A 13,422-nucleotide genomic window follows, 5' to 3' on the forward strand; every position below is an offset into this window, starting at 1 on the left:
GTTTTATACAGTAATACTACAGCTATACAACAGTACTATACAGTAATACTACAGCCATATAAAATATTATACAGTAATACTCCAGCCATGCAACAGATTTATACAGTCATACTCCTGCCATACAACAGTATTATACGGTTATACTCCAGCCATACAACAGTTTTATACAGCAATACTCAGCCATACAACAGTATTACACAGTAATACTACAGCTATACAACAGTTGTATACAGTTATACTACAGCCATACAACATTAATATACAGTAATACTCCAGCCATACAACAATTTTATACAGTAATACTAGTCATACCACAGTGTTATATGGTAATACTACAGCCATACAACAATCCTACACAGTAATACTAGCCATACTAAACTATTATACAGTAATACTTCAGCCATACAACATTATTATACAGTCATACTCCAGCCATACAACAATATTATACAATAATAATACAGCTATACAACAGTTTTTATACAGTAATACTACAACCATACAACAGTATTCTATAGTAATAGGTTAGCCATACAGCAGTATTATACAGTAATACTACAGTTACACAACCGTTTTATACAGTAATATTACAGACATGCAACAGCATTATGCAGTAATACTCCAGCCATACAATAGTTTTATACAGCAATACAACAGTATTATACAGTAATATTCTAGCCACACAACAGTTTTTATATGGTAATACTACAGCCTTACATGACATGAGGGGGAGCGCGTCCGACCGCTGTAAATAATTGAGCCCTGGGAAGACGAACGTGGAGGTGGAGAAGAAGGAGTCACAGCTCCGCGTCTCACAGCACCGTACGTAACTTGATGGAGCAGAACTAACATTTTAAATTCAGCACGCATACGTTTCCTTCATTTTCAGAAGAGGCAACAAAAAAAAAAAATATATATATATACCGTATTTTCACGACCATAAGGCGCACCGTACTAAAAGGCGCAGTCTCAGTTATGTGTGCCATTACTGTATTTAACACACACATAAGGCGCACCGGATTATAGGGCGCGGGTTTTATATACCGGTACATATCCTCTACTATGTTTAAATACCTCTACTGCTTATTTAAAAATAGAGCGGGAGCAAAACTGAGTATGTTTGTGCTTTATTCATGTATTTATTACAAAGTATTAATCAAACCCATCGAAGTCATCATCCTCTGTTTCTGAATTAAACAGCTGCGCTAAATCAGACATGCCAGTTTCCCCTTCTTCGCTGTCAGAGTCACTTTCCGTGCCGTGCGGCTCCTCGGAAATGATGCCGGCTTTTGCGAAAGCTCGAACAACATTGCCAGCAGACACGTTAGCCCAAGCATCTACAATCCATCCGCAAACTGTGGCGTAACTTGCCCGGCGCTGCCTTCCACTTTTCGTGAAACTGTGGTCTCCGTCGGTCATCCATCGCTCCCACGCCGCTCGCAGCCTTACTTTGAACGGCCGGTTCACACCGATGTCGAGCGGTTGAAGTTCCTTTGTCAGACCTCCCGGAATAACAGCAAGCACAGCGTTCATTTGTTTCACCTTGTTTTTCACATCGGCCGTGAGATGGGCACGCATGGAGTCACAGATTAACAGCGATGGTGATGCGTGGAAAAAACCACCTGGTCTCCTTACATACACCTCCCTCAGCCACTCTTTCATCATCTCCTCATCCATCCAGACCTTTTCATTTGCCTTAATAACGACTCCAGCTGGAAAAGTCTCTTTAGGCAAAGTCTTTCTCTTAAAAATCACCACAGGCGGCAGTTTCTGTCCATTTGCGTGGCAGCCAAGCACAACAGTAAACGACGCCTTTTCATACCCCGTTGTGCGTATCGCTACCGTGCTGGTCCCCTTCTTCTCCACCGTGTGATTCACCGGGATGTCGAAAGTGAGCGGCACCTCGTCCATGTTGGTGATGTGGCTTGGCTGGATGCGTTTGTCGGCGATGTGTTTGCTGCAGTAGGAGTGGAAGCTCGCCAGCTTTTCATTATAATCCGCCGTTTCATAAAACGAAAGCACCACGACGGACCTCCTTGAAAATGTTCAATTTTCATTTCTTCCGCTAGCGTTACTGCTTTTAGTCGAACAGTGACCGTCGAAACGCTCGCCCCACTCGTTCTTTGCTCGATGATCCACCGCTCGAGTCTTTCCTCCAACTCGGGCCACCTCGCCTTATGTCCGCGGAACACACATAGGGCGCACCGCACTATAGGGCGCGCCGCACATTTTGAGGGAAAAAAAGACGTTTATATGCGCCTTATAGTCGCGAAAATACGGTATATATATATATATATATGTATATATATATATATATATACAAGAAGACGCCATTCTGGTGAATGGTGGGGACTCGTCGCCCAATGTTCCAGAAGGAATGGGAGGAACTGAACTGAAATGAACATCAGTATTATACAGTAATACTACAGCCAGACAAGTTTTATACAGTAATACCACAGCTATACAAAAGTTTAATACAGTAATTCTACCACCATACAACAGTATTATACAGTAATACTCCAGCCATACAACACTATTATACAATAATACTACAGCCATGAAACATAATAATACAGTAATATTACAGCCATATAACAGTATTATACAGTAGTACTACAGCTACACAACATTTTCATATGGTAATACTACAGACATACAACAATATTATACAGTAATACTTCAGCCATACAACAGTTTTATACAGTAACACTACATCCATACAACAGTATTATACAGTAATACTACAGCTATACAACAGTTGTATACAGTTATACTACAGCCATACAACATTATTATACAGTAACACTAGTCATACCACAGTATTATACGATAATACTACAGCCATACAACAATATTATACAGTAACACTAGTTATAAAAATGTATTATACAGTAATACTACAGCCATACAACAATATTATACAGTAATACTAGTCATACCACAGTATTATACAGTAATACTACAGCCACACAACAGTAGTATACAGTAATGCTAGATGTAAAACAGCAGATTTTTAACTGTGTTCAGAATCTCGTATAATATTCTCCAGATTTTGAAATGTGCCACATATTGTAGTTTTTACACATTCATAATTGTTTAAAAATGGCTTTGACCTTCAAATGGAATTAAATCTAAAATACAGGAAAACGGTCACAAATATAAAATGTGACGAGAATGTCTATCCGTCTGGTGGACAGGGGGAGTGGTCACATGGGGGTCACAAGGGGACCTGTTATGCTCCTTTTTACACAAGTTAATCTAGTCTCCGAGATCCCCAAAACAATGTTTTTGAAATTATTTTTGCTAAAAATACCACTCAGATTATGCTTTTTAGCCAGTCTAACATCCCTCTATACCAGGGGTCTCAAACTCAATTTACCTGGGGGCCGCTGGAGGTAGAGTCTGTGTGAGGCTGGGCCGCATCAAGTATTTCCACAAAAAAAGTACAACTGATCCAATCTTCTCAATCTTTATTAATAACAGTTCAGAGCATGAAGGGTTCTTCAGAACACGGGCTTCTCCTACCTACTCCGTGCTGCCAGACACCTGGCAGCGCTTCCTCTCACACGGCTGAGCCACGGTTGGCTCGAGGGAGGAAGCAGTTGAGACGCGCAGTACGGCTTGAAGATGCTCATCAGTAAGTTTGGACCTGTACTTTGACTCATTAAAGTTTATGGTGGAGAAGAGCTTTTCAGACAGACACGTCCATGTTACTCCACCCGTCTTCATTCTTAACGTCAGGTGCATTGTCTCACGTTCTATATCTTTTCATTTCTTGCTCCCTTTGATTAAATTGTTCCTGGTAAATTTGTTTTCTTTTGCGATCGCACATATCTGTCCTTTTTCCTTCTCTTTATTTCTCTTGTAATAATAATCTATAACTTCTTCTTTATAATATCCAGCTTCTAACCACCACTTTTGTTCTTGCCGCCCACCTCATGCTATTTGCTATCCATGTCATTCTTTTCCCTTTCCTACTGCAACACTCTGCTGTCTTTATGAGGTCACTGATGACTCCTGTTGAGTTCGCCCACTTCCTGAGTCTCTGCACCTTGCACCGGGCGACAGGATGTGTTTTCCTTCCACTTGTTGTTGTCACTCCGGAATCACCTTTCAACCAAGTGAATAACGTTGCTAATTCTCTAACTTGTCAACAAACACCACCAGAAGCTGTCACGAGCCTGAGCTATGGTGGCCCATAAGTGATAAAATTAAAAGAAGACATAACTCTGGGACTCTGGCATGCAGGGAATTCTTTTTCATGTAAAGGTCAGAAAATAAAACAAATCAATAAATCTACAATTTAAACACACCCTTTTTATTGGTTTGGAGAAATGCACAGTGCACGTGTGCCACAGCCTACAGTCCATCTACCGCAAACTTTTTTTTTTTTTTCTTTAGAAAGAAACACACAGCAGAATTATTTTTTAAAAATATTTACATTTCCATCATCTGCAGTTGGTATCAATTCCTCTTTTAAAAGATTTGTTGTTGAGTTACTCAGATGGAGGGTGGTTCTAATTAGGAACACTCCCTCTGTGACGTCATTCAGGGCAGCAAAGCTGAAGGGTTTCAGGACATATTTTCTGAAATAGGCAGCTGACAAAGAACTGGCTGGGTTGTCTTTTTTTGATGGTTTGTTTGTTAGTAGGCCCATCGAAGACCCAAATGTATGTGAACAAGCACTGAAAAAGTGAGTTTTGCATAATAGGTCCCCTTTAATGGATTCTGGTCAGAAACCAGTTTCCATGGAAACAGCTTGTTTGGCCCCAGAAACAAAGAGAGACACAAGGCGGACAGACAGGCAGGCAGACTGGTAGCAGGACAGTGAGACGGTTGGTAAGGTTACGTAACATGGGGGGTGGGGGATGGTCAGTAGAACCTCCTGCTGGATTTCCCAGGATTCCACATTGTTCCACTGTCCAATTGTACAGGAAACAGATAAATATGGATTTAACCTTGCCCTGCCTTGCTGTACCCTTACCTTACCTTACCTGGCCCAGTTCATACTGGTGCGCTCCCCCCATGTCTCAGCACTGGAAGTGCTACTTCCATGTGTCCCACGGCTCCACGGCCCACAATGCATTGTACTCCAGGTCCTGCAGCTCGTTATCCATGCAAAGCTGCAGCATTGGGCTGAATGAGACTCCTTTGTGCTGTAATTGGACAGAGTTCTTTAGGGCTGACAAAGAGGTGTGGGCCTCTCGTCCTCCGCCGTCCTCCACCCGTCCTTCCCTTCTCCCAAACTCATCCCCTCTTCCCTCCCTCTGCTCCGAACGTTGTGTAACTTGTTGCATAAAAGTGCAGATTTTAGGACAAGTCTTTGAACTGAAGCTGAAGAGCATCTCAAACAGCAGATTTCAGTGCAGGATACTCAGCGTAGAGATAGCAGGACAGACATTTATTTCGGAAGACAGTGGACAAGAAAATCAGACTTTACATCTGAGAACTCTGTACCTGGACGGGGACACATGGGACACATGATGTGGGGGACATCATGTCCCCCATGTGTCCCTTTCCTCCATATGTCCCTGTCCTCCGTGTGTCCATGTCCTGTCATCCATGTCCTCTCCTTCATGTGTACCTGTCCCCCATGTTCTGTCTTCCATGTGTCCCTGTCCCCATGTCCTGTCCGTCATGCGTCCATTTCCTCCATGTTTCCCTGTCCTCCATGCGTCACTGTCCTCCATTTCCTCTCTGCCACTTGTCCTTGTCCCCCATGTCCTGCCCTCCATGTGTCCCTGTCCTCCATGTCCTGTCCTCCATCTCTCTCTCTCTCTCTCTCTCTCTCTCTCAGACAACAGATCTGCATCTTTCTCCTTTGGAAACAAAATCCCTCCTGCTCTAACGTTTCAATATAATATTTCAATATAATATTTTGGTGTAATATTTTAAAGTTATGTGAAGTAAAGTATTGCTGTAAAGTAATGTGAAGCAGGAAGTTGAAACAGTGAAACTTTCTCCTCCAGTCGATGGAGAGAATGTTGCTTCCTGCTCAGTGAAAGGAGGAGAAGAGCGAGGGAATGGGGGGGGGAGTTGGAGAACAAAAGCCCCCCCCAGATCCACATAGCTGAGTGCTGCCATGGCGACAAGCGAGGGGGGCCACTGGGAACAGAGGGAGGACACGGCTCCCAGAAATAGTAATAATACTGCAGTAGTACTTCTGGTACTGTAATACTTTTACTTTAATACTGAACAATTTAATATTAATTTAATTTAATAAAGTCATACTGATACTCCCGCCATCCCTCCATCCATCCCTCCATTCACCTATTCATCCCTCCATCCATCCCTCCATTCACCTATTCATCCCTCCAGCCATCCCTCCATCCATCCATCCATCCTTCATCCATCCATCCATCCCTCCTTTACCTATCCCTCCATCCCCCATCCATCCCTCCATCCATCCCTCTAATGCAGTGGTGTGTGTGTGTGTGTGTGTGTGTGTGTGTGTGTGTGTGTGTGTGTGTGTGTGTGTGTGTGTGTGTGTGTGTGTGTGTGTGTGTGTGTGTGTGTGTGTGTGTGTGTGTGTGTGTCACAGCTGGTGTGCAGTGATGGATTCAGCTCATTATCATATAAATGTGATTAATATTTTAATAAAAGGTTATTATTCTGTTATTATACCTAGGTGTTTTATAATAATTCCCTTTTAGAAATGTAAACGAATTCAACAAATGTATGATGAAGGGATGGATGGATGATGGAGGGATGAAGGAGTGATGGAGAGGTGATGGAGTAAAAATGGAAGGATGAGGAAGGAGGAGTAACCGTTGATGGGTGGATAAGTAATGGATGATGGAGGGATGGTGGAGGGATAGAGGGGTGATGAAGTAAAACTGGAGGGATGAGGGAGGAGTAACTGGGAGACGGGGGAAATTGGGGGAAATGGGGGATGGGGGATGATGGAGGAGGAGAGATGGGGGATGGGGGGGTGATGGAGGATGGGGGGACGAGGGGCCACTGGCTTTGGGAGGAGAGATGAAGGGGTGGAGAGGGGGTCATTAGCTGAACAGAGGAAAAATCTGTTTCAGTTTGTTTGTGTTTGAGCAGGAGTAGGAGAAGGAGAAAAGGGAGATAGGGCAAAAGGAGTAAAAGAGGAAGGGAAAAAGGAGAAGGAAAAGAAAGATAAAAGGAATAGGAAGAAGAAGGAGAACAAGAAAAAAGAGGAAAAGAAAAAGGAGAACTTTATCTTTCTGTTGTATTTCTCTTCATGGTGAGAAACAAACTTCTGTTCCATCATTTTGTGAAAGAATATTTTCAGGAAACTAAGTTAGAGATTGTATTTATACCCATAGACCAGTTGTAGATTTGTGTTATAGACTCTAGTCATAGATTATAGTTATAGACTGTAGTTATAGATTCTCAATATATTATAATTATAGAGTATAGTTATAGATTTGTGTTGTAGATTTGTGTTATAGACCCTAGATATATATAGTTATAGATTCTTATTATATTATACAGTAGTTATAGATTAGTTATAGATTCTAGTTATAGATGAGTTATAAAATATATTTATAGATTCAATTTATATTATAATATGGACTAGTTATAGATTATATTGAGGATTCTAGTTATAGACTCTAGATATATATTTTTATTATATTCTAGTTATAGATTGTAGTTACAGTATAGTTATAGGTTCTATTCATAGATCAATTATAGATTATAATTATAGATTATATTTACATATTTCTATTATTATTGTTATAGATTGTAGTTATAGATTAGTTATAAATTCTAGTTATAGATTAGTTATAAATCATATTTAGAGACTATATTTATATTATATTATAGACTCTAGTTTTAGATTATAGTTATAGGTGAGTCATAGATTCTAGTTATGATTCTAGTTATAGACTCTAGCTTTATATTCTTATTAAAATATAGTTATAGATTATTATTCTTTTATAGTTATGCATATTTATATAGACATATATTAGTTAAAGATTATAGATACATTTATAAATTCTAGTTATATATTATAGTTAGAGTTACTTATATATTATATTGTAGTTATACATATATTCTAATGATAGATTAGTAATTATAATGGAAAGATTTTTACTCGGAGTGACAGAGAAAGAAAGAACGAAGGAATGAGAGAAAAAAAGAAAAACGAGAGAAATGAGAATGAGGGAAAGAGAGAGAGAGCAAGAGAACGAAGGAAAGAACAAAAGAACGAGATAAAGAAAAAACGAAAGAAAGAAAGAAGTATTATATCCTTGTTCTACATATATTTTAATGAGAGATCAATTTTTAAAAATTAAAGATTTTTATTTGGAGACGGAGGGAAACAAAGAAAGAACGAAAGAATGAGAGAACGAGAGAAAAATGAACTGGAAAGAAAGAATGTAAGAAATTAGTTAAAGATTCTATTTATAAACTTTTATTATATTTTAGTTATAGATTGAAGTTACTGATTAGTTATAGATTATAGTTAGAGTTTGTTATATTGTAGTTATACACCGATCAGCCACAACATTAAAACCACCACTAATCACCACTAATATTGTGTAGCTCCCCCTTGTGTCACCATAACAGCTCTGACCCATCGAGGCATGGACTCCACAAGACCTCTGAAGGTGTCCTGTGGTATCTGGCACCAAGACGTTAGCAGCAGATCCTTTAAGTCCTGGAAGTTGTGAGGTCGGGCCCCCATGGATCGGGCTTGTTGTCCCAGCACATCCCACAGATGCTCGATCGGATTGAGATCTGGGGAATTTTGAGGCCAATTCAACACCTTGAACTCTTTAACATGTTCCTCGGACCATTCCTGAACAATATTTGTAATGTGGCAGTGCCCATTATCCTGCTGAAAGAGGCCACTGCCATCAGGGAATACTGTTGCCATGAAGGGGTGAACTTGGTCTGCAAAAAGGGCTAGACTTCTTCCCCCACATGTATCAATGAGCCTTGGTGCTCATGACCCTGTCACCGGATCACTGGTTGTCCTTCCTTGGACCACTTTTGGTAGCTACTAACCACTGCATACTGGGAACACCCCACAAGACCTGTTGTTTCGGAGATGCTCTGACCCGACTGGGTCTAGCCATCACAATTTGGCCCTTGTCAAAGTCGCTCAGATCCCTACACTTGTCCATTTTTCCTGCTTCCAACACATCAACCTCAAGAACTGATTGTTGACTTGCTGCCTGATATATCCCACCCCTTGACAGGTGCTAGTGGAATGAGATGAGCAATGTTATTCACTTCACTTTTCAGTGGTTTTAATGTTGTGGCTGTTCTGTGTAATTTAATGATAGATTAGTTTTTAAAGATATTCAGAGTGACTGAGAGAAAGAATAAAAAAAGAACGAAAGAATGTAAGAATCAAAGAAAGAATGAGAGAACAAAAAAATGACAGAACATATTTTCTCCAAACTGATAAAATGATTAATATAAAACATATTAAAAAAAAAAATGATGATGTTTAAAGAGCTTTCTAAGAAAAGATGGTTTTTAATAGTTTAATTGTTTTAGTTTTTTAATGTTTTATAGTTATTAATATTTCCTAGTTATTGATATTATTCCTGGTTCCTCCTCCAGCTCCATGGCTCCATCCGGACCTCCTTGTCCCACAGGAGCGATCAGCTTCTCTGCCACCTGATGTGGAGTAGCGTCACCCCTTGGTGGATGTGCTCTGCCACTGCAGCGCTGCAGCTATGGATGGGCCTGTGTTCTCCGACCTGATTGCCAAACACTACAACTACACCGGAAAGTACCGGCGGGTGGAGCCAGACAACCGGCTGAAGGCTGACTCCGTGGTCTTCATCATCGTTTGCTGCTTCATCATCCTGGAAAACGTTCTTGTGCTGCTGACCATCTGGAGGACCAAGAAGTTCCACAAGCCCATGTACTACTTCATCGGGAACCTGGCGCTGTCGGACCTCCTGGCAGGTGTGGTATACACAGCCAACATCCTGCTGTCGGGAGCCAACACCTACCGACTTAGCCCCACCCAGTGGTTTTTCAGGGAGGGCAGCATGTTTGTGGCGCTGGCGGCCTCGGTCTTCAGCCTTCTGGCCATTGCCATTGAGCGCCACCTGACCATGCTGAAGATGAAGCTGCACAACAACGGCAGGACAAGCCGGGTATTTCTGCTGATCAGTGCCGTGTGGATGGTTGCTGCCGTGCTGGGTGGTCTGCCGGTCCTGGGCTGGAACTGCATCGACAGCATGGCCAGATGCTCCACCGTGCTGCCGCTCTACCACAAGACCTACATCCTGTTCTGCACCTCTGTCTTCAGCATCATCCTCCTGGCCGTCGTGGTGCTCTATGCTCGGATCTACGCTCTGGTGCGAACACGCAGCAGGAAGCTTGTGTTCCGCAAGGTGTCTAACGGTCGTGGAAATGGTGGCGCCAACAGCAAGAGCTCAGAGAAGTCCATGGCTCTCCTGAAGACCGTCATCATCGTGTTGAGCTGCTTCATCGCCTGCTGGGCTCCGCTCTTCATCCTCCTGCTCTTGGACGTGGCCTGTGAGACCAAGTCCTGCCCTGTGCTCTATAAGGCAGAGTGGTTCCTGGCGCTGGCCGTGCTCAACTCGGCCACCAACCCTCTGATCTACACCTTGACCAGCAATGAGATGCGCAGGGCGTTCCTCAAGACGCTGCTCTGTTGCGCCGGCCGCCTGCGGCCCGCAGCCAAACTGACTCGGCCAATCATTGTCGCCGAATTCAGCCGCAGCAAGTCCGACTCCTCCCACCCCAACAAGGACGACAGCCACTCTCCCAGAGAGACATCGTCGGCAAACATCACTTCCTGCTAAGCACCTTCTGACCTCTGATCTGGATGTAAATAGCAGTCAGTACATAGCGTTAAGTGCAGCTAGAGGCCTTCAGGTCCATCAAGCACCCATTGAGCTGGTTGACTGGCTGGTTGGCTTGTTAACTGGTTAGCTAGCTTGTTAACTGTGATTAACTGGCTGGTTGGCTAGTTAATTGGTTGACTGTTAAACTGATTGGCTGGTTTGTTTGTTGGTTGAATGTTTGGTTAACCAGTTAGCTGGTTGACTGCTTAGTTGACTGGTTAATTGGTTGGTTGGTCAACTGGTTGGCTGGTTAACTGGATGGATGGTAAACTGGATGGCTGGCTGGTTTATTGGTTAACTGGCTGGTTAACTGGCTGACTGGTCAACTGGTTAGCTGGTTAACTCATTGACTGGCTGGCTGGCTAGTTGGCTGATTGCCTGGCTAACTGGTTGGCTGTCTGGTTGGCTGGTTAACAGGTTATCTGGCTGAACAGAGGCGGACCAGTTGCAGGACTGAACTTTGTTCTTTAGCAGCAAAGTGTCGTAGACACTCTTAAACCTTCTAAACGTCTGACGGAGCTGAGAAGCATGTATATATGCATGTATGTATACTCTATATATTCTATTGTATAGAATATACAGTATATATTCTATTCTCTAGAACACACACACACACATACATATATACTGTAAGTGTGTGTGTGTGTGTGTGTGTGTGTGTGTGTGTGTGTGTGTGTGTGTGTGTGTGTGTGTGTGTGTGTGTGTGTGTGTGTGTGTGTGTGTGTGTGTGTGTATACAGTACTCTGAAAAAGTTTTAGGCACTTTAAATGTTTCACAACAACATTTGTCTTAGATGGTAATTTTATATCCTCCTCATTTGTGTGTCTATGTCTGTAGTACGACAAGGACCCCAAACATTCACAGTCAGAGTCATGAAGAACTATATTCAGTGAAAAGACGAGCAAGGAGTCCTGCAACAGATGGTACAGTGTGGCCCCCATAGAGCACTCGTCACAAAATGAAGAGTCAGTCTGGGATGACATGAAGAGACATGCATTTGAGACAGGCTAAATCCGCAGAAGAACTGCGGCAAGTTCTCCAAGATGCTTGGAACAACCTACCCGCCGTGTACCTTAAAAAACTGTGTACTTTGGAGAATTGGTGCTGTTTTAAAGGCAAAGGGTGGTCACACCAAATATCGATTTTGATTAAGGTTTTTCTGTTTACAGCATTTTGTATGTCGTCCCTGTAAAGTCCCTGTAGAGTGAACTCAGTGATTTGTTTCCAGACACATTATTCATTTTAGAAAGTAATTGCTGACAACAAGCGAATAGACTGTGAACGTATAGTACTGAATTGTGGATTTGTCTGTTTCTCACCGTTTTTGTGTTCAAGATTTGTTGGGTAGGGCTAAACCATGACTTGATGACATAGAGCAGTCATACTTAGCATGGCCCCTCCCTTACATGCCCCCAGCGTCTCAGAGCGGAGTGAACTGCCTTTTTTTCACGATTTGTAAACCAAATTTTATATACTTGGCGATTTTGTTAATCATTCAAATTTTGCTGGGTGGTTAATAACACATTTTTCTGTGGTGTGACAAACTCAGAACACATATTTATTTTTTTAATTGATAAATAAAAAATATTCATGGTATTCTTTTTGAAAGCATCCTCACTTTACAGCATTTTTTCCACAAGTGCCTAAAACTTTTGCACAGTATGATATATTTCTATATTTCTATGGAGATATTTAAAATAGATGTAATGACTTCACCTTGTTGTAACATTGTAGAATAATTGGCTCCTGGTGCACAACACGTTTTGTATTTCTGGCTTTTAAGTTGGAAGTAGAATACTAGTCTTCATGTTGATATTCCAGCTGTTTATTGGTTGGAAATGTTGAGAAGAACCTGGTTCCTCATGTGCTTTGTGTCCCCCTAGTTCCTTATGTTCTCCTGGTTCTCCTGCTTCCCCATGTTCTCCTGATTTCTCATGGCCAGCTGGTTTTCCTGGTTCCCCATGTTCTCCCGGTTCCTCATGTTGTCCTGGCTGCTCATGTTATCCAGATTCTCCTATTTCCTCATGTTCTCTTGGTTCATCGTGTTCTCCTCATTCCTCATGTTCTCCTGGTTCATCGTGTTCTCCTCATTCCTCATGTTCTCCTGGTTCTCCTGGCTCCTCATGTTCTCCTGGTTCATCGAGTTCTCCTGGTACTCCTGGCTCCTCATGTTCTCCTGGCTCCTCACGTTCTCCTGGTTCTCCTGTTTCCTCATGTTCTCCTGGTTCCTTGTGTTTTCTTGGCTACTCATGTTCTCCTGGTTTTCCTGGTTACTCATGTTCTCCTGGTTCCCTGTGTTCTCCTGGTTCCTCATGTTCTCCTGTTTTTTCTGTGTTATTTTGGTTCATCAGGTTCTCCTTGTTCCCCATGTTCTCCTGGTTTTCCTGTGTTCTCCTGGCTCATGTTCTTCTGGCCTCTTATGTTCTCATGGTTCATCAAGTTCTCCTGGCTCCTCATGTTCTCCTGGTTCCCTGTGTTCTCCTGGTTCTTCATGTTCTCCTTATACTCCGTGGAGTACACACAGTGGTTTTTATCCTGGTTGTTCAGATGTCTCTTTGTACATTTTAACCTGTGAATGTGTTTGAAATGTTGCTCTTAATAAATAGCAGAG

At 42.2% G+C, this 13,422-nt stretch overlaps 1 protein-coding gene across 1 annotated transcript; it reads left to right on the plus strand.

Moving 5' to 3' along the window:
- Nucleotides 1-9,665: 9,665 nt before the first annotated feature.
- On the plus strand, nt 9,666-10,769 carry s1pr1 (sphingosine-1-phosphate receptor 1; the record flags this gene model as incomplete). The annotated part of the gene is made up of 1 exon (XM_080023970.1): nt 9,666-10,769. The coding sequence occupies one exon, from the start codon at nt 9,666-9,668 to the stop codon at nt 10,767-10,769; it is 1,104 nt and encodes a 367-aa protein (XP_079880096.1).
- Nucleotides 10,770-13,422: the final 2,653 nt, after the last annotated feature.

Source organism: Zeus faber (assembly GCF_960531495.2).
Source record: "Zeus faber genome assembly, chromosome: 1".
In the NCBI taxonomy this organism is placed as follows: Eukaryota; Metazoa; Chordata; class Actinopteri; order Zeiformes; family Zeidae; genus Zeus; species Zeus faber.